Source organism: Oncorhynchus kisutch, linkage group LG25, assembly GCF_002021735.2.
Source record: "Oncorhynchus kisutch isolate 150728-3 linkage group LG25, Okis_V2, whole genome shotgun sequence".
Taxonomy (NCBI): domain Eukaryota; kingdom Metazoa; phylum Chordata; class Actinopteri; order Salmoniformes; family Salmonidae; genus Oncorhynchus; species Oncorhynchus kisutch.
The window spans coordinates 41,768,306-41,792,119 of NC_034198.2; the positions used below are offsets into that span (position 1 = coordinate 41,768,306).

A 23,814-nucleotide genomic window follows, 5' to 3' on the forward strand; every position below is an offset into this window, starting at 1 on the left:
ATAGAACACTGGAACGGAACATAGAGTAGACTAGAGGAGAGAATTTAGAATGCTGATAGAACACTGGAACGGAACATAGAGTAGACAAGAGGAGAGAATTTAGAATGCTGATAGAACACTGGAACGGAACATAGAGTAGAGTAGAGGAGAGAATTTAGAATGCTGATAAAATACTGGAACGGAACATAGAGTAGACTAGAGGAGAGAATTTAGAACGGAATATAGAGGATACAGTAGAAGTTAGAATGCTGGTAGAATACTGAAACGGAACATAGAGGATACAGTAGAAGTTAGAATGCTGGTAGAATACTGAAACGGAACATAGAGGATACAGTAGAAGTTAGAATGCTGGTAGAATACTGGAACAGAACATAGAGGATACAGTAGAAGTTAGAATGCTGGTAGAATACAGGAAGGGAACATAGAGGATACAGTAGAAGTTAGAATACTGGTAGAATACTGGAACGGAACATAGAGGATACAGTAGAAGTTAGAATGATGGTAGAATACTGGAACGGAACATAGAGAATACAGTAGAAGTTAGAATGCTGATAGAATACTGGAACAGAACATAGAGGATACAGTAGAAGTTAGAATGCTGGTAGAATACTGGAACGGAACTTAGAGGATACAGTAGAAGTTAGAATGCTGGTAGAATACAGGAACGGAACATAGAGGATACAGTAGATGTTAGAATACTGGTAGAATGCTGGTAGAATACTGGAATGGAACATAGAGGATACAGTAGAAGTTAGAATGCTGGTAGAATACTGGAACGGAACATAGAGGATACAATAGAAGTTAGAATGCTGGTAGAATACTGGAACGGAACATAGAGGATGCAGTAGAAGTTAGAATGCTGGTAGAATGCTGGTAGAATACTGGAACGGAACATAGAGGATACAGTAGAAGTTAGAATGCTGGTAGAATACTGGAACGGAACATAGAGGATACAATAGAAGTTAGAATGCTTGTAGAATACTGGAACGGAACATAGAGAATACAGTAGAAGTTAGAATGCTGATAGAATACTGGAACGGAACATAGAGGATACAGTAGAAGCTAGAATGCTGGTAGAATACTGAAACGGAACATAAAGGATACAGTAGAAGTTAGAATGCTGGTAGAATACAGGAACGGAACATAGAGGATACAGTAGAAGTTAGAATACTGGTAGAATGCTGGTAGAATACTGGAACGGAACATAGAGGATACAGTAGAAGTTAGAATACTGGTAGAATACTGGAACGGAACATAGAGGATACAATAGAAGTTAGAATACTGGTAGAATACTGGAACGGAACATAGAGGATACAGTAGAAGTTAAAATACTGGTAGAATGCTGGTAGAATACTGGAACGGAACATAGAGGATACAGTAGAAGTTAGAATACTGGTAGAATGCTGGTAGAATACTGGAACGGAACATAGAGGATACAATAGAAGTTAGAATACTGGTAGAATACTGGAACGGAACATAGAGGACACATTTTTGTGGACAATATTGTTGAGTTGGGACTCATCTCCTGAGAAGGTCATACAATGACTATCCATTAGTTGATTGGAACAGTGTGCGGATAAGGTCAAACACGATGTGAGGGAGATTTCACCCCAGCAGGGGCTGTCTACTCAGCTCTATCCAATTCCCTGGGGGTGAGTAGCACACGGCCACACAAGGACATCACAGGGTAAAGGTCAATATGATAAACCCTAACGGGATTGTTTCCATCTCACCAAACTGTAATTCCTGCTAAACATTTACTAGTAGGAATATCCCAGTATATATAATAATACTGCTATGGAAGCAGATTCATGTCAAAATAAATAATAGTCCAATATGACCTTTATTTCAACATTGTTATCATCGTTGTTTCAATACTACTTTCTACTTCTTTCGGGAATGAATCTGGTTACACAGTTTCTGTTTACATTTTAGTCATTTAGCAGAGGATCTTATCTAGAGCGACTTATAGTGAAGTGTATTCATCTTAAGACAGTTAGTTGAGTATTGTACGGAGAAAGTAGTTTATCTCTACCAATTGATATCAACATTCAGTGACACTATGCTTGCAGGTCAATCATACAGGTGTTAGTTCTCTCTCTCCTGGCGAAAAAAATATCAAATTTTGTGGAATTCCTACAAGCCTGAAAAAACCTCTGCTTCCTTTCAGTTTCCAATTAACCTTAACCATTAATATTTATCTATCAGTGGATTATTGTTGGGGGATTACGTAACCATATTTAGCTGGCAGTGGCCTTCGAGTAGAGTTGAATAATCCAGATGTACTCACGGTGACAGACACAACGTTGGAGCCTCCGGGGGAGTTTTCCGGGATACGTGCGATGTAATACTCTGAGGTGAATCTGGGAGTGTTGTCATTGGTGTCCAAAAGATGAATCACAATATCAGCCGTCGCACTGAACCTCTCAGGGGTGTCAATCTCCACCGCTAGTAACTGAGGGGGGGGGGGGGGGGGGGGGGGGAGAAAAAACATGTCAAATCTATCAAATACTCAGTGCTATTTCTGCTGTTGTACTAAAGTAACAAAATATATATTATGGAATGAACATGGTTGGATTCCCTCTGGGACCAAACATAAGAAATATATGCAAGCAGTACTGTAGGTCACTTAAGTCACAATTATTCTTATATTATATTAAGCAACTCATAGGTTATTACTGTATAATAACCATTATAATTTACCATGGAAATTTCTGCACCATTTTATTTTTTAAAGTTCAACCAAATGCATTTTACAGTGTCCCTCCTAGGAGCAAATATTCGATATCCCAGTCTGTCATAAGTGCAGCTGAAGACAGTCTGAAATACCTTGTATGTTAAGGATTTGCCTTTTTCGTAATCGATGGCAGCAGAGTCTTCAACGATGACGGTGACCTGTGCTTCATTGAGGACCGTCTGGGGCACCACTCTGAGTACGTGACCAGGCCCCACCAACCTCAGTTTAAATTTAGCATTCGCACCCTGTCAGAGAAAAAAAACACACCTACATGAGGCTGCCGTTGATGACAATATTCATGGCAAATACCAGAATCTTTTGACCTCTGTCTGATAACAGTCACTTTAATTTAGCCTATGGGCTGAGGGAGAAAACTGTCAATGGATACAAGTAGAAAATATTATGTCATGTAAAAAACAACATATTTTAAAAAACGCAGACAAGGAAATCTGCTAAAATCCTGTTTTCTGGGAACATCGACATAATGATAATGATTCGCTGAATAAGGGATTATGATATTTATTTCTGAAATGGGGTTACGTAATGTGACATACTGTCAACATACTGTTTCAGATGGATAAAGAATCCTTTATGAAATCTAGATTTGAAAAATAAAATAAATAAATGTTAGGGCCTTCAGTAAAATCAACCAGCAAACATGAATGAAACCATAGTCATGGTTGGATATATCAACACCTTAGTATCAGTCAAGAGGTCAGAGGTTAGGGATCCACACGTTTTTAGGACACACACTATAGGGCTATCACAGTGGTTTCCATGAGAGTAAGAGGGGAAATAAATCAGGAATGGGGTGATATAGTGTAATATAGTGTGATATAGTGTGATAGGGTAATGGGTGATATAGTGTGATAGGGTAATGGTGTGATATAGTGTGATATAGTGTGATAGGGTAATGGGGTGATACAGTGTGATAGGGTAATGGGGTGATATAGTGTGACAGGGTAATGGGTGATATAGTGTGATATAGTGTGATAGGGTAATGGGTGATATAGTGTGATAGGGTAATGGGGTGATATAGTGTGATAGGGTAATGGGGTGATATAGTGTGATATAGTGTGATAGGGTAATGGGTGATATAGTGTGATAGGGTAATGGGGTGATATAGTGTGATATAGTGTGATAGGGTAATGGGGTGATATAGTGTGATAGGGTAATGGGGTGATATAGTGTGATAGGGTAATGGAGGTGATATAGTGTGATAGGGTAATGGGGTGATATAGTGTGATAGGGTAATGGGGTAATGGGGTGATATAGTGTGATAGGGTAATGGGTGATATAGAGTGATAGGGTAATGGGGTGATATAGTGTGATAGGGTAACGGGGTGATATATTGTGATATGGTAATGGGTGATATAGTGTGATAGGGTAATGGGGTGATATAGTGTGATAGGGTAATGGGGTGATATAGTGTGATAGGGTAATGGGTGATATAGTGTGATAGGGTAATGGGTGATATAGTGTGATATGGTAATTGGGTGATATAGTGTGATAGGGTAATGGGGTGATATAGTGTGATATAGTGTGATAGGGTAATGGGGTGATATAGTGTGATAGGGTAATGGGGTAATGGGGTGATATAGTGTGATAGGGTAATGGGTGATATAGAGTGATAGGGTAATGGGGTGATATAGTGTGATAGGGTAACGGGGTGATATATTGTGATATGGTAATGGGTGATATAGTGTGATAGGGTAATGGGGTGATATAGTGTGATAGGGTAATGGGGTGATATAGTGTGATAGGGTAATGGGTGATATAGTGTGATAGGGTAATGGGTGATATAGTGTGATAGGGTAATTGGGTGATATAGTGTGATAGGGTAATGGGGTGATATAGTGTGATATAGTGTGATAGGGTAATGGGGTGATATAGTGTGATAGGGTAATGGGGTGATATAGTGTGATAGGGTAATGGGGTGATATAGTGTGATAGGGTAATGGGGTGATATAGTGTGATAGGGTAATGGGTGATATAGTGTGATAGGGTAATGGGTGATATAGTGTGCTAGGGTAATGGGGTGATATAGTGTGATAGGGTAATGGGGTGATATAGTGTGATATAGTGTGCTAGGGTAATGGGGTGATATAGTGTGCTAGGGTAATGGGGTGATATAGTGTGATAGGGTAATGGGGTGATATAGTGTGATAGGGTAATGGGGTGATATAGTGTGATAGGGTAATGGGGTGATATAGTGTGATAGGGTGATATAGTGTGATAGGGTAATGAGGTGATATAGTGTGACAGGGTAATATAGTGTGATAGGGTAATGGGGTGATATAGTGTGATAGGGTAATGGGGTGATATAGTGTGATAGGGTATGGGTGATATAGTGTGATAGGGTAATGGGGTGATATAGTGTGATAGGGTAATGGGGTGATATAGTGTGATATAGTGTGATAGGGTAATGGGGTGATATAGTGTGATAGGGTAATGTGGTGAAATAGTGTGATAGGGTAATGGGGTGATATAGTGTGATATAGTGTGATAGGGTAATGGGGTGATATAGTGTGATAGGGTAATGGGTGATATAGTGTGATAGTGTAATGGGGTGATATAGTGTGATATAGTGTGATAGGGTAATGGGGTGATATAGTGTGATAGGGTAATGGGGTGATATAGTGTGATATAGTGTGATAGGGTAATGGGGTGATATAGTGTGATAGGGTAATGTGGTGAAATAGTGTGATAGGGTAATGGGTGATATAGTGTGATAGGGTAATGGGGTGATATAGTGTGATAGGGTAATGGGGTGATATAGTGTGATATGGTAATGGGGTGATATAGTGTGATATAGTGTGATAGGGTAATGGGTGATATAGTGTGATATAGTGTGATAGGGTAATGGGGTGATATAGTGTGATGGGGTAATGTGGTGAAATAGTGTGATAGGGTAATGGGTGATATAGTGTGATAGGGTAATGGGGTGATATAGTGTGATAGGGTAATGGGGTGATATAGTGTGATAGGGTAATGGGGTGATATAGTGTGATTATAGTGTGATAGGGTAATGGGGTGATATAGTGTGATAGGGTAATGGGGTGATATAGTGTGATAGGGTAATGGGGTGATATAGTGTGATTATAGTGTGATAGGGTAATGGGGTGATATAGTGTGATTATAGTGTGATAGGGTAATGGGGTGATATAGTGTGATAGGGTAATGGGGTGATATAATATAGGACCCTAGTCAAAAGTAGTGCACTATATAGGGAATATGGTGCGATTTGGGATACAGAGCCTGCCTTCCAGTACCTGATCAGAGTCGTTGACTGTTATCTTCAGCCCCCTGAGGATCTCCCCCTCTGGAGGGTGCTCATACATGGTCACCTCGAACTGGCTCTGGGGCCCGTTCTCTCCGTAGAAGGTAGGAGGGTGGTTGTTGAGGTCCACCACTCGAACCGTCACCACAGTCATGGTATAGTAGTCCAACAGCTCCTCACTCGGCCCCAGCTCAGTGGCCTGAGAGACAGAGAGAGAGACAGAGAGAGAGACAGAGAGAGAGACAGAGACAGAGACATAGAGAGACAGAGGAGAGAGACAGAGAGAGAGACAGAGACAGAGAGAGACAGAGACAGAGAGAGAGGAGGGAGAGACAGAGACAGAGACAGAAACAGAGAGAGAGTGAGGTGAGAGACAGAAAGAGAGAGAGAGAGGAGAAACAGAGACAGAGAGAGACAGAGAGGAGGGAGAGAGGGGAGAGACACAGAGAGAGAAAGAGACAGAGACTCAGACAGAGAGAGAGGGGGGAGAGACAGAGACAGAAACAGAGAGAGAGAGAGAGAGTGAGGTGAGAGACAGAAAGAGAGAGAGAGAGAGAGAGAGAGAGAAGGAGAGAGAGAGAGAAGGAGAGAGAGAGAGAAGGAGAGAGAGAGAGAGAAGGAGAGAGAGAGAGAGAGTGAGGTGAGAGACAGAAAGAGAGAGAGAGAGAGAGAGAGAGAGAGAGAGAGAGAGAGAAGGAGAGAGAGAGAGAAGGAGAGACAGAGACAGAAACAGAGAGAGAGAGAGAGTGAGGTGAGAGACAGAAAGAGAGAGAGAGAGAGAGAGAGAGAGAGAGAGAGAAGGAGAGAGAGAGAAATAAATAAATAAAAATAAAAAGAGATTAGACAATAAAACATATGCGATAACCATGTAATAACCTAGAAATAACAACGTAATAACCGGATAAGGAAAGGCTTATTACTTTGACTTGTATTTCATATAATTCATTCCTCAGCGTGACTGGATAAGCTGTTAGGCTGATACAACCACTTGTGCTATTGATGGTGAAGACACCCTCACTGCCTGCAGAAGAAAGGAACGCATGTGAATCATGACTCATACAGAAATCACAAATATCTGTCAAACGGTAGACAAACACACAGTTTATCAGTATGTAAAGAAATAGCTTTGTATTGTGTGTGTGTGTTCGTGTGTGTGTTTGTGTGTGTGTGTGTGTGTGTGTGTGTGTGTGTGTGTGTGTGTGTGTGTGTGTGTGTGTGTGTGTGTGTGTGTGTGTGTGTGTGTGTGTGTGTGTGTGTGTGTGTGTGTGTGTGTGTGTGTGTGTGTGTGTGTATGTGTTCGTGTGTGTGTGTGTGTGTATGTGTTCATGTGTATGTGTTCGTGTGTGTGTGTTCGTGTGTGTGTCTGTGTGTGTCTGTGTGTGTGCGTGCGTGCGTGTGTATGGTTTCGTGTGTGTGTGTGTGTGTGTGTGTGTGTGTGTGTGTGTGTGTGTGTGTGTGTGTGTGTGTGTGTGTGTGTGTGTGTGTGTGTGTGTGTGTGTGTGTGTGTGTGTGTGTTACCAACTTACCATTGGTAATAGAGTAATGAATAGAATTAGGGTTTCCTTCGTCTCCATCTTTGGCAAACACAGTGGATATTTCAGAACCCTGCAAATACAAATTATACATCATAAAGAAATGGCCTGGAAAATATTTTATAAAAAGTACTGGAACATACACTATATACACAAAACTATGTGGACACCCCTTCAAATTAGTGGATTCGGCTATTTCAGCCACGCCCGTTGTGAACAGGTGTATAAAATCGAGCACACAGCCATGCAATCTCCATAGACAAACATTGGCAATGGAATGACCCGTAGTGAAGAGCTCAGTGACTTTCAATGTGGCACTTTCATAGGATGTCAACTTTCCAACAAGTCAGTTCGTGAAATTTCTGCCCTGCTAGAGCTGACCCCCGGTCAACTGTAAGTGCTGTTATTGTGAAGTGGAGCAACATGTAGGAGCAACAACGGCTCAGCCATTAAGTGGTAGGCCACTCAAGCTCACAGAACCAGGACCGCAGAAGTGCGTAACAATACTATACAACAATATAATACAACATTCACTACCGAGTTGCAAACTGCCTTTGGAAGCAACATAATCAGCACAAGAACTGTTCGTCGGGAGCTTCGTGAAATGGGTTTCCATGGCCGAGCAGCCGCACACAAGCCTAAGATCACCATGCGCAATGCCAAGCGTCGTCTCGAGTGGTGTAAAGCTCGCCACCATTGGACTCTGGAGCAGTGGAAACACGTTCTCTGGAGAGATGAATCACGCTTCACCATCTGGCAGTCTGATGGACAAAATCTGGGTTTGGCAGATTCCAAGAGAACGTTACCTGCCCGAATGCATAGTGCCAACTGTAATGTTTGGTGGAGGAGGAATAATGATCTGGGGCTGTTTTTCATGGTTCGGGCCTCTTAGATCCAGTGAAGAAAAATCTTAACACTACAGCATATAATGACATTCAACACGATTCTGAACTCCCAACTTTGTGGCAACGGTTTGGGGAAGGCCCTTTCCTGTGTTAGCATGAAAATGCCCCTGTGCACAAAGCGAGGTACATACAGAAATGTGTTGTTGACATCGGTGTGGAAGAACTTTACTGGCCTGCACAGAACCCTGACCTCAACCCCATCGAACAGCTTTGGGATGAATTGGCACACCGATTGCGAGCCAGGCCTAATCGCCAACATCAGTGCCCGACCTCACTAATGCTCTTGTGGCTGAATGGAAGCAAATCCCCACAGCAATGTTCCAACATCTAGTGGAAAAGCCTTTCTAGAAGAGTGGAGGCTGTTATAGCAGCAATGTTCCAACATCTAGTGGAAAGCCTTCCCAGAAGAGTGGAGGCTGTTATAGCAGCAATGTTCCAACATCTAGTGGAAAGCCTTCCCAGAAGAGTGGAGGCTGTTATAGCAGCAATGTTCCAACATCTAGTGGAAAGCCTTCCCAGAAGAGTGGAGGCTGTTATAGCAGCAATGTTCCAACATCTAGTGGAAAAGCCTTCCCAGAAGAGTGGAGGCTGTTATAGCAGCAATGTTCCAACATCTAGTGGAAAAGCCTTCCCAGAAGAGTGGAAGCTGTTATAGCAGCAAAAGGGGGACCAACTCCATATTAATACCCATGATTTTGGAATGAGATTTTCGACGAGCAGGTGTCCACATATTTTTGGTCATGTAGCGTATGTTAATATGGCAAGATGTTGTTCAAAAAAACAATTCAAATACGATGTATTGATTATAAAGAAATGACTTGAAAAAGGTTCTCTAAAGAAATTGTTTATAGCTTTTCTATAACAGGGTTCTGTGTTAAAGACCAGAGGATCATCAGGTTACGATGTGTTTACAGGAAGTGAGACCTCGTAGACGTAGCCAAAGTAAGGAGGTTGTGTTGTACTTACAGGAAGTGAGACCTCGTAGATGTAGCCAAAGTAAGGAGGTTGTGTTGTACTTACAGGAAGTGAGACCTCGTAGACGTAGTCAAAGTAAGGAGGTTGTGTTGTACTTACAGGAAGTGAGACCTCGTAGATGTAGCCAAAGTAAGGAGGTTGTGTTGTACTTACAGGAAGTGAGACCTCGTAGACGTAGTCAAAGTAAGGAGGTTGTGTTGTACTTACAGGAAGTGAGACCTCGTAGACGTAGTCAAAGTAAGGAGGTTGTTTTGTACTTACAGGAAGTGAGACCTCGTAGACGTAGCCAAAGTAAGGAGGTTGTGTTGTACTTACAGGAAGTGAGACCTCGTAGACGTAGTCAAAGTAAGGAGGTTGTGTTTTACTTACAGGAAGTGAGACCTCGTAGACGTAGCCAAAGTAAGGAGTTCCAACGAAGGCTGGAGGAGTGTCTTGGGCGTCGAGGACGTTGATGGTTATGGTGGCTGTAGATGTCAACACCTGATGCTTCCCTTTGTACTGCCCGCCCCCATCCTGATGGATACAACAAAAGGGTGGACATTGGACATGGTAAATAATGACTGATTACCCAGTGCTGATGTTACGAGCTAAAATCACTATTGTGAAGCAACGGTACTCTGCAGAAGTTAACCCTCTGTGTTAAGGCTGTAACGGTGTTTAATAGTGAGGAGGTACCACTTCCCCCCCTTAATAGAGGAGGTACCACATCCCCCCCCCTTAATAGTGAGGAGGTACCACATCCCCCCCTTAATAGAGGGGGTACCACATCCCCCCTTAATAGAGGAGGTACCACTTCCCCCCTTAATAGAGGAGGTACCACTTCCCCCCCCCCCTTAATAGAGGGGGTACCACATCCCCCCTTAATAGAGGAGGTACCACTTCCCCCCTTAATAGAGGAGGTACCACTTCCCCCCTTAATAGAGGAGGTACCACATCCCCCCCCTTAATAGAGGGGGTACCACATCCCCCCTTAATAGAGGAGGTACCACTTCCCCCCCTTAATAGAGGAGGTACCACTTCCCCCCTTAATAGAGGAGGTACCACTTCCCCCCGTTAATAGAGGAGGTACCACTTCCCCCCCTTAATAGAGGAGGTACCACTTCCCCCCCTTAATAGAGGAGGTACCACTTCCCCCCCCTTAATAGAGGGGGTACCACATCCCCCTTAATAGAGGAGGTACCACACCCCCCCTTAATTGAGGAGGTACCACTTCCCCCCCTTAATAGAGGAGGTACCACTTCCCCCCCTTAATAGAGGAGGTACCACTTCCCCCCCTTAATAGAGGAGGTACCACTTCCCCCCCTTAATAGAGGAGGTACCACTTCCCCCCCTTAATAGAGGAGGTACCACTTCCCCCCCCTTAATAGAGGAGGTACCACTTCCCCCCCTTAATAGAGGAGGTACCACTTCCCCCCCCCTTAATAGAGGAGGTACCACACCCCCCCCTTAATAGAGGAGGTACCACTTCCCCCCCCTTAATAGAGGAGGTACCACTTCCCCCCCTTAATAGAGGAGGTACCACTTCCCCCCCTTAATAGAGGAGGTACCACTTCCCCCCCCTTAATAGAGGAGGTACCACTTCCCCCCCTTAATAGAGGGGGTACCACATCCCCCCTTAATAGAGGAGGTACCACATCCCCCTTAATAGAGGAGGTACCACATCCCCCCTTAATAGAGGAGGTACCACATCCCCCCTTAATAGAGGAGGTACCACATCCCCCCCCCCTTAATAGAGGAGGTACCACATCCCCCCCTTAATAGAGGAGGTACCACATCCCCCCTTAATAGAGGAGGTACCACACACCCCCTTAATAGAGGAGGTACCACATCCCCCCCTTAATAGAGGAGGTACCACATCCCCCCTTAATAGAGGAGGTACCACACCCCCCCCCTTAATAGAGGAGGTACCACACCCCCCCTTAATAGAGGAGGTACCACACCCCCCCCCCCTTAATAGAGGAGGTACCACCCCCCCCTTAATAGAGGAGGTACCACATCCCCCCTTAATAGAGGAGGTACCACACCCCCCCTTAATAGAGGAGGTACCACATCCCCCTTAATAGAGGAGGTACCACATCCCCCCTTAATAGAGGAGGTACCACATCCCCCCTTAATAGAGGAGGTACCACATCCCCCCCCTTAATAGAGGAGGTACCACATCCCCCCTTAATAGAGGAGGTACCACATCCCCCCTTAATAGAGGAGGTACCACACCCCCCCTTAATAGAGGAGGTACCACATCCCCCCCTTAATAGAGGAGGTACCACATCCCCCCTTAATAGAGGAGGTACCACACCCCCCCCCCCCCTAAATAGAGGAGGTACCACACCCCCCCTTAATAGAGGAGGTACCACACCCCCCCCCTTAATAGAGGAGGTACCACCCCCCCCCCTTAATAGAGGAGGTACCACATCCCCCCTTAATAGAGGAGGTACCACCCCCCCCCCTTAATAGAGGAGGTACCACACCCCCCCCCTTAATAGAGGAGGTACCACACACCCCCCTTAATAGAGGAGGTACCACATCCCCCCCTTAATAGAGGATGTACCACTTCCCCCCCTTAATAGAGGAGGTACCACATCCCCCCCCTTAATAGAGGAGGTACCACACACCCCCCTTAATAGAGGAGGTACCACATCCCCCCCTTAATAGAGGATGTACCACTTCCCCCCCTTAATAGAGGAGGTACCACATCCCCCCCCTTAATAGAGGAGGTACCACATCCCCCCCTTAATAGAGGAGGTACCACATCCCCCCCTTAATAGAGGAGGTACCACATCCCCCCCTTAATAGAGGAGGTACCACACCCCCCCTTAATAGAGGAGGTACCACATCCCCCTTTAATAGAGGAGGTACCACTTCCCCCCTTAATAGAGGAGGTACCACACCCCCCCCTTAATAGAGGAGGTACCACATCCCCCCCCCCTTAATAGAGGAGGTACCACATCGCCCCCCCCTTAATAGAGGAGGTACCACATCCCCCCCCCCTTAATAGAGGAGGTACCACATCCCCCCCTTAATAGAGGAGGTACCACTTCCCCCCCCCTTAATAGAGGAGGTACCACTTCCCCCCCTTAATAGAGGAGGTACCACTTCCCCCCCTTAATAGAGGGGGTACCACATCCCCCCTTAATAGAGGAGGTACCACATCCCCCCTTAATAGAGGAGGTACCCCATCCCCCCTTAATAGAGGAGGTACCACATCCCCCCCCCTTAATAGAGGAGGTACCACCCCCCCCCCCCCTTAATAGAGGAGGTACCACATCCCCCCCTTAATAGAGGAGGTACCACATCCCCCCTTAATAGAGGAGGTACCACCTCCCCCCCTTAATAGAGGAGGTACCACATCCCCCCCCCCTTAATAGAGGAGGTACCACATCCCCCCCTTAATAGAGGAGGTACCACATCCCCCCCTTAATAGAGGAGGTACCACATCCCCCCCCTTAATAGAGGAGGTACCACATCCCCCCCTTAATAGAGGAGGTACCACACCCCCCCTTAATAGAGGAGGTACCACATTCCCCCCCCCTTAATAGAGGAGGTACCACATCCCCCCCTTAATAGAGGAGGTACCACACCCCCCCCCCCCTTAATAGAGGCGGTACCACACCCCCCCCCCCTTAATAGAGGAGGTACCACCCCCCCCCCCCCCCTTAATAGAGGAGGTACCACATCCCCCCCTTAATAGAGGAGGTACCACATCCCCCCTTAATAGAGGAGGTACCACATCCCCCCCTTAATAGAGGAGGTACCACATCCCCCCCCTTAATAGAGGAGGTACCACATCCCCCTTAATAGAGGAGGTACCACATCCCCCCCCTTATAGAGGAGGTACCACATCCCCCCCCTTAATAGAGGAGGTACCACACCCCCCTTAATAGAGGATGTACCACATCCCCCCCCTTAATAGAGGAGGTACCACATCCCCCCTTAATAGAGGAGGTACCACACCCCCCCCCCCTTAATAGAGGAGGTACCACATCCCCCCTTAATAGAGGAGGTACCACATCTCCCCCCCCTTAATAGAGGAGGTACCACATCCCCCCCCTTAATAGAGGAGGTACCACAACACCCTTAATAGAGGAGGTACCACACACCCCCCTTAATAGAGGAGGTACCACCCCCCCCCCCTTAATAGAGGAGGTACCACATCCCCCTTAATAGAGGAGGTACCACATCCCCCCCCCTTAATAGAGGAGGTACCACCCCCCCCCCCCCTTAATAGAGGAGGTACCACATCCCCCCCTTAATAGAGGAGGTACCACATCCCCCCTTAATAGAGGATGTACCACCTCCCCCCCTTAATAGAGGAGGTACCACATCCCCCCCTTAATAGAGGAGGTACCACATCCCCCCTTAATAGAGGAGGTACCACATCCCCCCCTTAATAGAGGAGGTACCACATCCCCCCCCCCCTTAATAGAGGAGGTACCACATCCCCCCTTAATAGAGGAGGTACCACATCCCCCCCTTAATAGAGGAGGTACCACATCCCCCCCTTAATAGAGTAGGTACCACACCCCCCCTTAATAGAGGATGTACCACATCCCCCCCCTTAATAGAGGAGGTACCACATCCCCCCTTAATAGAGGAGGTACCACACCCCCCCCCCCCTTAATAGAGGAGGTACCACATCCCCCCTTAATAGAGGAGGTACCACATCTCCCCCCCTTAATAGAGGAGGTACCACATCCCCCCCCTTAATAGAGGAGGTACCACAACACCCTTAATAGAGGAGGTACCACATCCCCCCTTAATAGAGGAGGTACCCCATCCCCCCTTAATAGAGGAGGTACCACATCCCCCCCCCCTTAATAGAGGAGGTACCCCATCCCCCCTTAATAGAGGAGGTACCACATCCCCCCCCTTAATAGAGGAGGTACCACAACACCCTTAATAGAGGAGGTACCACATCCCCCCTTAATAGAGGAGGTACCACATCCCCCCCTTAATAGAGGAGGTACCACATCCCCCCCTTAATAGAGGATGTACCACCTCCCCCCCTTAATAGAGGAGGTACCACATCCCCCCCCCTTAATAGAGGAGGTACCACATCCCCCCTTAATAGAGGAGGTACCACATCCCCCCCTTAATAGAGGAGGTACCACATCCCCCCCCTTAATAGAGGAGGTACCACACCCCCCTTAATAGAGGATGTACCACATCCCCCCCCTTAATAGAGGAGGTACCACATCCCCCCTTAATAGAGGAGGTACCACACCCCCCCCCCTTAATAGAGGAGGTACCACATCCCCCCCCCCATAATAGAGGAGGTACCACATCCCCCCCCCTTAATAGAGGAGGTACCACATCCCCCCTTAATAGAGGAGGTACCACATCCCCCCCCTTAATAGAGGAGGTACCACATCCCCCCCCTTAATAGAGGAGGTACCACACCCCCCTTAATAGAGGATGTACCACATCCCCCCCCTTAATAGAGGAGGTACCACATCCCCCCTTAATAGAGGAGGTACCACACCCCCCCCTTAATAGAGGAGGTACCACATCCCCCCTTAATAGAGGAGGTACCACATCTCCCCCCCCTTAATAGAGGAGGTACCACATCCCCCCCCTTAATAGAGGAGGTACCACAATACCCTTAATAGAGGAGGTACCACACCCCCCCCCTTAATAGAGGAGGTACCACCCCCCCCCCCTTAATAGAGGAGGTACCACATCCCCCCTTAATAGAGGAGGTACCACACCCCCCCTTAATAGAGGAGGTACCACACCCCCCCTTAATAGAGGAGGTACCACATCCCCCCCTTAATAGAGGAGGTACCACACCCCCCCCTTAATAGAGGAGGTACCACACCCCCCCCTTAATAGAGGAGGTACCACACCCCCCCCCTTAATAGAGGAGGTACCACACCCCCCCTTAATAGAGGAGGTACCACACCCCCCCTTAATAGAGGAGGTACCACACCCCCCCTTAATAGAGGAGGTACCACATCCCCCCCTTAATAGAGGAGGTACCACCCCCCCCCTTAATAGAGGAGGTACCACATCCCCCCTTAATAGAGGAGGTACCACATCCCCCCTTAATAGAGGAGGTACCACTTCCCCCCTTAATAGAGGAGGTACCACATCCCCCCTTAATAGAGGAGGTACCACACCCCCCCCCCCTTAATAGAGGAGGTACCACATCCCCCCCTTAATAGAGGAGGTACCACACCCCCCCTTAATAGAGGAGGTACCACATCCCCCTTTAATAGAGGAGGTACCACTTCCCCCCCTTAATAGAGGAGGTACCACACCCCCCCCTTAATAGAGGAGGTACCACATCCCCCCCCCCCTTAATAGAGGAGGTACCACATCCCCCCCCCCCTTAATAGAGGAGGTACCACATCCCCCCCCCCCCCCTTAATAGAGGAGGTACCACATCCCCCCCTTAATAGAGGAGGTACCACTTCCCCCCCCCCTTAATAGAGGAGGTACCACTTCCCCCCCTTAATAGAGGAGGTACCACTTCCCCCCTTAATAGAGGGGGTACCACATCCCCCCTTAATAGAGGAGGTACCACATCCCCCTTAATAGAGGAGGTACCACATCCCCCCTTAATAGAGGAGGTACCACATCCCCCCCCCTTAATAGAGGAGGTACCACCCCCCCCCCCCCCCTTAATAGAGGAGGTACCACATCCCCCCCTTAATAGAGGAGGTACCACATCCCCCCCTTAATAGAGGATGTACCACCTCCCCCCCTTAATAGAGGAGGTACCACATCCCCCCCTTAATAGAGGAGGTACCACATCCCCCCCTTAATAGAGGAGGTACCACATCCCCCCCTTAATAGAGGAGGTACCACATCCCCCCCTTAATAGAGGAGGTACCACACCCCCCCTTAATAGAGGATGTACCACATCCCCCCCCTTAATAGAGGAGGTACCACATCCCCCCTTAATAGAGGAGGTACCACACCCCCCCCCTTAATAGAGGAGGTACCACATCCCCCCTTAATAGAGGAGGTACCACATCTCCCCCCCTTAATAGAGGAGGTACCACATCCCCCCTTAATAGAGGAGGTACCACACCCCCCCCTTAATAGAGGAGGTACCACCCCCCCCCCCCCCCTTAATAGAGGAGGTACCACATCCCCCCTTAATAGAGGAGGTACCACACCCCCCCCCCTTAATAGAGGAGGTACCACACCCCCCCTTAATAGAGGAGGTACCCACACCCCCCCTTAATAGAGGAGGTACCACATCCCCCCCTTAATAGAGGAGGTACCACACCCCCCCCTTAATAGAGGAGGTACCACACCCCCCCCTTAATAGAGGAGGTACCACACCCCCCCCCTTAATAGAGGAGGTACCACACCCCCCCTTAATAGAGGAGGTACCACACCCCCCCTTAATAGAGGAGGTACCACATCCCCCCCTTAATAGAGGAGGTACCACCCCCCCCCTTAATAGAGGAGGTACCACATCCCCCCTTAATAGAGGAGGTACCACATCCCCCCTTAATAGAGGAGGTACCACTTCCCCCCTTAATAGAGGAGGTACCACATCCCCCCTTAATAGAGGAGGTACCACCCCCCCCCCCCTTAATAGAGGAGGTACTACATCCCCCCCTTAATAGAGGAGTTACCACATCCCCCTTTAATAGAGGAGGTACCACATCCCCCCTTAATAGAGGAGGTACCACATCCCCCCCTTAACAGAGGATGTACCACTTCCCCCCCTTAATAGAGGAGGTACCACATCCCCCCCCCCTTAATAGAGGAGGTACCACATCCCCCCCTTAATAGAGGAGGTACCACATCCCCCCCCTTAATAGAGGAGGTACCACATCCCCCCCTTAATAGAGGAGGTACCACACCCCCCCCTTAATAGAGGAGGTACCACATCCCCCCCTTAATAGAGGAGGTACCACTTCCCCCCTTAATAGAGGAGGTACCACATCCCCCCTTAATAGAGGAGGTACCACATCCCCCCTTAATAGAGGAGGTACTACATCCCCCCCTTAATAGAGGAGGTACCACATCCCCCCCTTAATAGAGGAGGTACCACACCCCTCCCTTAATAGAGGAGGTACCACATCCCCCCCTTAATAGAGGAGGTACCACATCCCCCCCCCTTAATAGAGGAGGTACCACATCCCCCCCTTAATAGAGGAGGTACCACATCCCCCCCTTAATAGAGGAGGTACCACATCCCCCCTTAATAGAGGAGGTACCACATCCCCCCTTAATAGAGGAGGTACCACATCCCCCCTTAATAGAGGAGGTACCACTTCCCCCCTTAATAGAGGAGGTACCACATCCCCCCCTTAATAGTGGAGGTACCACATCCCCCCCTTAATAGAGGAGTTACCACATCCCCCTTTAATAGAGGAGGTACCACATCCCCCTTAATAGAGGAGGTACCACACCCCCCCCTTAATAGAGGAGGTACCACACCCCCCCCTTAATAGAGGAGGTACCACACCCCCCCTTAATAGAGGAGGTACCACACCCCCCCTTAATAGAGGAGGTACCACACCCCCCCTTAATAGAGGAGGTACCACATCCCCCCTTAATAGAGGAGGTACCACATCCCCCCTTAATAGAGGAGGTACCACCCCCCCCCCCCTTAATAGAGGAGGTACCACACACCCCCTTAATAGAGGAGGTACCACACCCCCCCTTAATAGAGGAGGTACCACATCCCCCTTAATAGAGGAGGTACCACATCCCCCCTTAATAGAGGAGGTACCACACCCCCCCCCCTTAATAGAGGAGGTACCACATCCCCCCTCCCCCTTAATAGAGGAGGTACCACATCCCCCCCTTAATAGAGGAGGTACCACATCCCCCCCTTAATAGAGGAGGTACCACATCCCCCCTTAATAGAGGAGGTACCACCCCCCCCCCCCTTAATAGAGGAGGTACCACACCCCCCCCCCTTAATAGAGGAGGTACCACATCCCCCCTCCCCCTTAATAGAGGAGGTACCACATCCCCCCTTAATAGAGGAGGTACCACACCCCCCCCCCCCTTAATAGAGGAGGTACCACACCCCCCCCCCCCCTTAATAGAGGAGGTACCACCCCCCCCCCTTAATAGAGGAGGTACCACATCCCCCCCTTAATAGAGGAGGTACCACATCCCCCCTTAATAGAGGAGGTACCACATCCCCCCTTAATAGAGGAGGTACCACATCCCCCCTTAATAGAGGAGGTACCACATCCCCCCTTAATAGAGGAGGTACCACTTCCCCCCTTAATAGAGGAGGTACCACATCCCCCCCCTTAATAGTGGAGGTACCACATCCCCCCCTTAATAGAGGAGTTACCACATCCCCCTTTAATAGAGGAGGTACCACATCCCCCTTAATAGAGGAGGTACCACACCCCCCCCTTAATAGAGGAGGTACCACACCCCCCCCTTAATAGAGGAGGTACCACACCCCCCCTTAATAGAGGAGGTACCACACCCCCCCTTAATAGAGGAGGTACCACACCCCCCCTTAATAGAGGAGGTACCACACCCCCCTTAATAGAGGAGGTACCACATCCCCCCTTAATAGAGGAGGTACCACATCCCCCCTTAATAGAGGAGGTACCACCCCCCCCCCCCTTAATAGAGGAGGTACCACACACCCCCTTAATAGAGGAGGTACCACACCCCCCCTTAATAGAGGAGGTACCACATCCCCCCTTAATAGAGGAGGTACCACATCCCCCCTTAATAGAGGAGGTACCACACCCCCCCCCCTTAATAGAGGAGGTACCACATCCCCCCTCCCCCTTAATAGAGGAGGTACCACATCCCCCCCTTAATAGAGGAGGTACCACATCCCCCCCCCCCCTTAATAGAGGAGGTACCACATCCCCCCCTTAATAGAGGAGGTATCACATCCCCCCCATAATAGAGGAGGTACCACATCCCCCACTGATCTGCACATCCAGAGACTCCATCCCACTCATGAAAAATACCTTCACCAATGGCGCAAAGAGGCGATACTTCAGACTGAGGAGCGAGCTGCCACAGATCCCCCCCCCCTATCTGCCACAGACCCCCCCCCCCCAGCTGCTACAGATCCCCCCCCCCCCCCCAGCTGCCACAGATCCCCCCCATCTGCTACAGATCCACCATGTACATTTCATCCTGCTTTCTATGTGATCAGGCTTCCGTTAAAAAACACACTTAACATGTAATAAAGGGCTTGTGTTGTTGTTTACAAACATCCAGTCGTAAAACAACTTGCTCCTTCACCCAAGACAATTAGTCGATCAGCTGCCATGTGGTGGGGTCAAGGGTGGCGTTGTAGTGTAGCCTTAGGTAAATCAGGGCTGACCCATCACAAGAGCTTAGAGACGGACACACAGGGATATAGGAGAGGAGCTGACCCTCCCACTGAGGCTAAAAGACAGAGAAGGAAGAGAGACCCCCAGCCCTTCACCTTCCCCCATGGCTCAGAGAAGAGGACAAGTTTTCCTCCCCCTGAGAGACAGGGAAGGAGGAGAGAGAGTTTACCCTCCCTCCCTCTGAGGCCCTGAGATAGAGATGGAAGAGAGAGAGTTTAACATCCCTCTGAAGCCCAGAGACAGGGCCAGAAGATATCAGCATTCCCAGACCAGACAAGATCAAACCAGACCAGACCAGTCCAGACCAAACCAGACCAGACCAGACAAGATCAAACCAAACCAGACCAGACCAAACCAGACCAGACCAGACCAAAGCAGACCAGACCAAACCAGACCAGACCAGACCAAACCAGACCAGACCAGACCAAACCAGAACAAACCAGACCAGAACAAAACAGACCAGACCAAACCAGACCAGATCAAACCAAACCAAACCAAACCAGACCATACCAGACCAGAACAAAACAGACCAGACCAAACCAGACCAGACCAAACCAGACCAGACCAGACCAAACCAGACCAGAACAAACCAGACCAGAACAAAACAGACCATACCAGACCAGACCATACCAGACCAGACCAAACCAGACCAGATCAAACCAAACCAAACCAAACCAGACCGTACCAGATCAAACCAAACCAAACCAAACCAAACCAGACCAGACCAAACCAGACCAGAACAAACCAGACCAGAACAAAACAGACCAGATCAAACCAAACCAAACCAGACCAGACCAGACCATACCAGACCAGATCAAACCAAACCAGACCAGACCATACCAGACCAGACCAGATCAAACCAAACCAAACCAGACCATACCAGACCAGATCAAACCAAACCAAACCAGAACAAACCAGACCAAACCAGACCAGACCAGACCAAACCAGACCAGACCAGACAGGTGTGATACATTGCTTTTGGTTTTTTAGGTCTTTCACATCTATAAAGCACTTTGTGACAACTGTGTTAAAAGAGCTTTAATATATTTTTTTGGGGGGGGGATTAATTGATTGATGGATTGATTGACACATAGCTAGCCTACACTCACCTTGGCAACCACTATCACAAAGTGTGTTGCTGTGGTCTCGTAGTCGAGCGTCTCGCCTGGTTTGATCCGCAGGACCCCACTGTGGCCGTCCATGGTGAACCTGGTAGTAGTGGTGCCCTGGGAACAGACAGTAAAACCCTGGATTATGATAATGCATACTGAGATCTAAATTGAACTACATCTAACTAATCACACCCTCCATTCAATGACTAATTGAACCCTCCATTCAATGACTAATTTAACCCTCCATTCAGTGACTAATCACACCCTCCATTCAGTGACTAATCACACCCTCCATTCAATGACTAATCTCACCCTCCAGTCAATTACTAATTGAACCCTCCATTCAATGACTAATCACACCCTCCATTCAATGACTAGTTGAACCCTCCATTCAATGACTAATCACACCCTCCATTCAATGACTAATTGAACCCTCCATTCAATGACTAATCACACCCTCCATTCAATGACTAATCGCACCCTCAATTCAATGACTAATTGAACCCTCCATTCAATGACTAATCACACCCTCCATTCAATGACTAATTGAACCCTCCATTCAATGACTAATCACACCCTCCATTCAATGACTAATCACACCCTCAATTCAATGACTAATGGCACCCTCCATTCAATGACTAATTGAACCCTCCATTCAATGACTAATTTCACCCTCCATTCAATGATTAATTTCACCCTCCATTCAATGACTAATCACACCCTCCATTCAATGACTAATTTAACCCTCCATTCAATGACTAATCACACCATCCATTCAATGACTAATCACACCCTCCATTCAATGACTAATTGAACCCTCCATTCAATGACTAATCACACCCTCCATTCAATGACTAATCACACCCTCAATTCGATGACTAATCACACCCTCCATTCAATGACTAATCACACCCTCAATTCAATGACTAATTGAACCCTCCATTCAATGACTAATTGAACCCTCCATTCAGTGACTAATCACACCCTCCATTCAGTGACTAATCTCACCCTCCAGTCAATGACTAATTGAACCCTCCATTCAATGACTAATTGAACCCTCCATTCAATGACTAATCACACCCTCCATTCAATGACTAATTGAACCCTCCATTCAATGACTAATCACACCCTCCATTCAATGACTAATCACACCCTCAATTCGATGACTAATCGCACCCTCAATTCAATGACTAATTGAACCCTCCATTCAATGACTAATTGCACCCTCCATTCAATGACTAATTGAACCCTCCATTCAATGACTAATCACACCCTCCATTCAATGACTAATCACACCCTCCATTCAATGACTAATCACACCCTCAATTCAATGACTAATTTCACCCTCCATTCAATGACTAATCACACCCTCTATTCAATGACTAATTTCACCCTCCATTCAATGACTAATTGCACCCTCAATTCAATGACTAATCACACCCTCCATTCAATGACTAATTTCACCCTCCATTCAATGACTAATTGCACCCTCAATTCAATGACTAATCACACCCTCCATTCAATGACTAATTGAACCCTCCATTCAATGACTAATCACACCCTCCATTCAATGACTAATCACACCCTCAATTCAATGACTAATGGCACCCTCCATTCAATGACTAATTGAACCCTCCATTCAATGACTAATTTCACCCTCCATTCAATGATTAATTTCACCCTCCATTCAATGACTAATCACACCCTCCATTCAATGACTAATTTAACCCTCCATTCAATGACTAATCACACCATCCATTCAATGACTAATCACACCCTCCATTCAATGACTAATTGAACCCTCCATTCAATGACTAATTTCACCCTCCATTCAATGACTAATTGCACCCTCAATTCAATGACTAACATTCACACATCAAACCCAACCAATACCATCACACATCTAAATATAGCTAAAACAACCAATAACAGTCGACATATGAACAGTGCCAACTACTGTTTGCTTGCTGATGGCCAAAAGCTACCCTAAGCTTCAGCTAAGCCCTCAATAACTTACTAAAATGTAATTGAAATGTAATCCACTAGAGGGGCACCATTTCCTGCCTCCACTCTAGTGTAAAATTAATTGTTTTCTCTCCACAGATGGCTTCCTTCCTGTTTTGATCAAATACATGCCCTTACCATCCATCTGGTCCGTTTTACACTGAACAAAAATATTAATCATAACATGCAACAACTTCATTGATTTTACTGAGTTACAGTTCATATAAGGAAATACATCAATGAGGTCCTAATCAATGGATTTCATATGACTGGGAACGCAGATATGCATCTGTTGGTCACAGATACCATTATAATAAAGGGTTGGGGTGTGGATCAGAAAACCAGTCAGTATCTGGTGTGGATCAGAAAACCAGTCAGTATCTGGTGTGGATCAGAAAACCAGTCAGTATCTGGTGTGGATCAGAAAACCAGTCAGTATCTGGTGTGGATCAGAAAACCAGTCAGTATCTGGTGTGGATCAGAAAACCAGTCAGTATCTGGTGTGGATCAGAAAACCAGTCAGTATCTGGTGTGGATCAGAAAACCAGTCAGTATCTGGTGTGGATCAGAAAACCAGTCAGTATCTGGTGTGGATCAGAAAACCAGTCAGTATCTGGTGTGGATCAGAAAACCAGTCAGTATCTGGTGTGGATCAGAAAACCAGTCAGTATCTGGTGTGGATCAGAAAACCAGTCAGTATCTGGTGTGGATCAGAAAACCAGTCAGTATCTGGTGTGGATCAGAAAACCAGTCAGTATCTGGTGTGGATCAGAAAACCAGTCAGTATCTGGTGTGGATCAGAAAACCAGTCACTATCTGGTGTGGATCAGAAAACCAGTCAGTATCTGGTGTGGATCAGAAAACCAGTCAGTATCTGGTGTGGATCAGAAAACCAGTCAGTATCTGGTGTGGATCAGAAAACCAGTCACTATCTGGTGTGGATCAGAAAACCAGTCAGTATCTGGTGTGGATCAGAAAAC

The 23,814-nt window shown here is 47.3% G+C and overlaps 1 protein-coding gene across 1 annotated transcript in view; it reads right to left on the reverse strand.

Annotated features, from left to right (window-relative positions):
* The window catches only part of LOC109884088 (cadherin-related family member 1-like), a 44,244-nt gene that overhangs the window by 13,063 nt on the left and 7,367 nt on the right, over positions 1–23,814 (reverse strand). The window contains exons 8-14 of the mRNA XM_031804549.1: positions 20,828–20,944; positions 9,799–9,942; positions 7,544–7,622; positions 6,938–7,038; positions 6,010–6,216; positions 2,830–2,982; positions 2,291–2,455 (exon numbers count right to left, since the gene is read on the reverse strand). Of these exons, the coding sequence (XP_031660409.1) occupies positions 2,291–2,455; positions 2,830–2,982; positions 6,010–6,216; positions 6,938–7,038; positions 7,544–7,622; positions 9,799–9,942; positions 20,828–20,944 (966 nt within the window). The remainder of the gene's footprint in view (positions 1–2,290; positions 2,456–2,829; positions 2,983–6,009; positions 6,217–6,937; positions 7,039–7,543; positions 7,623–9,798; positions 9,943–20,827; positions 20,945–23,814) is intronic.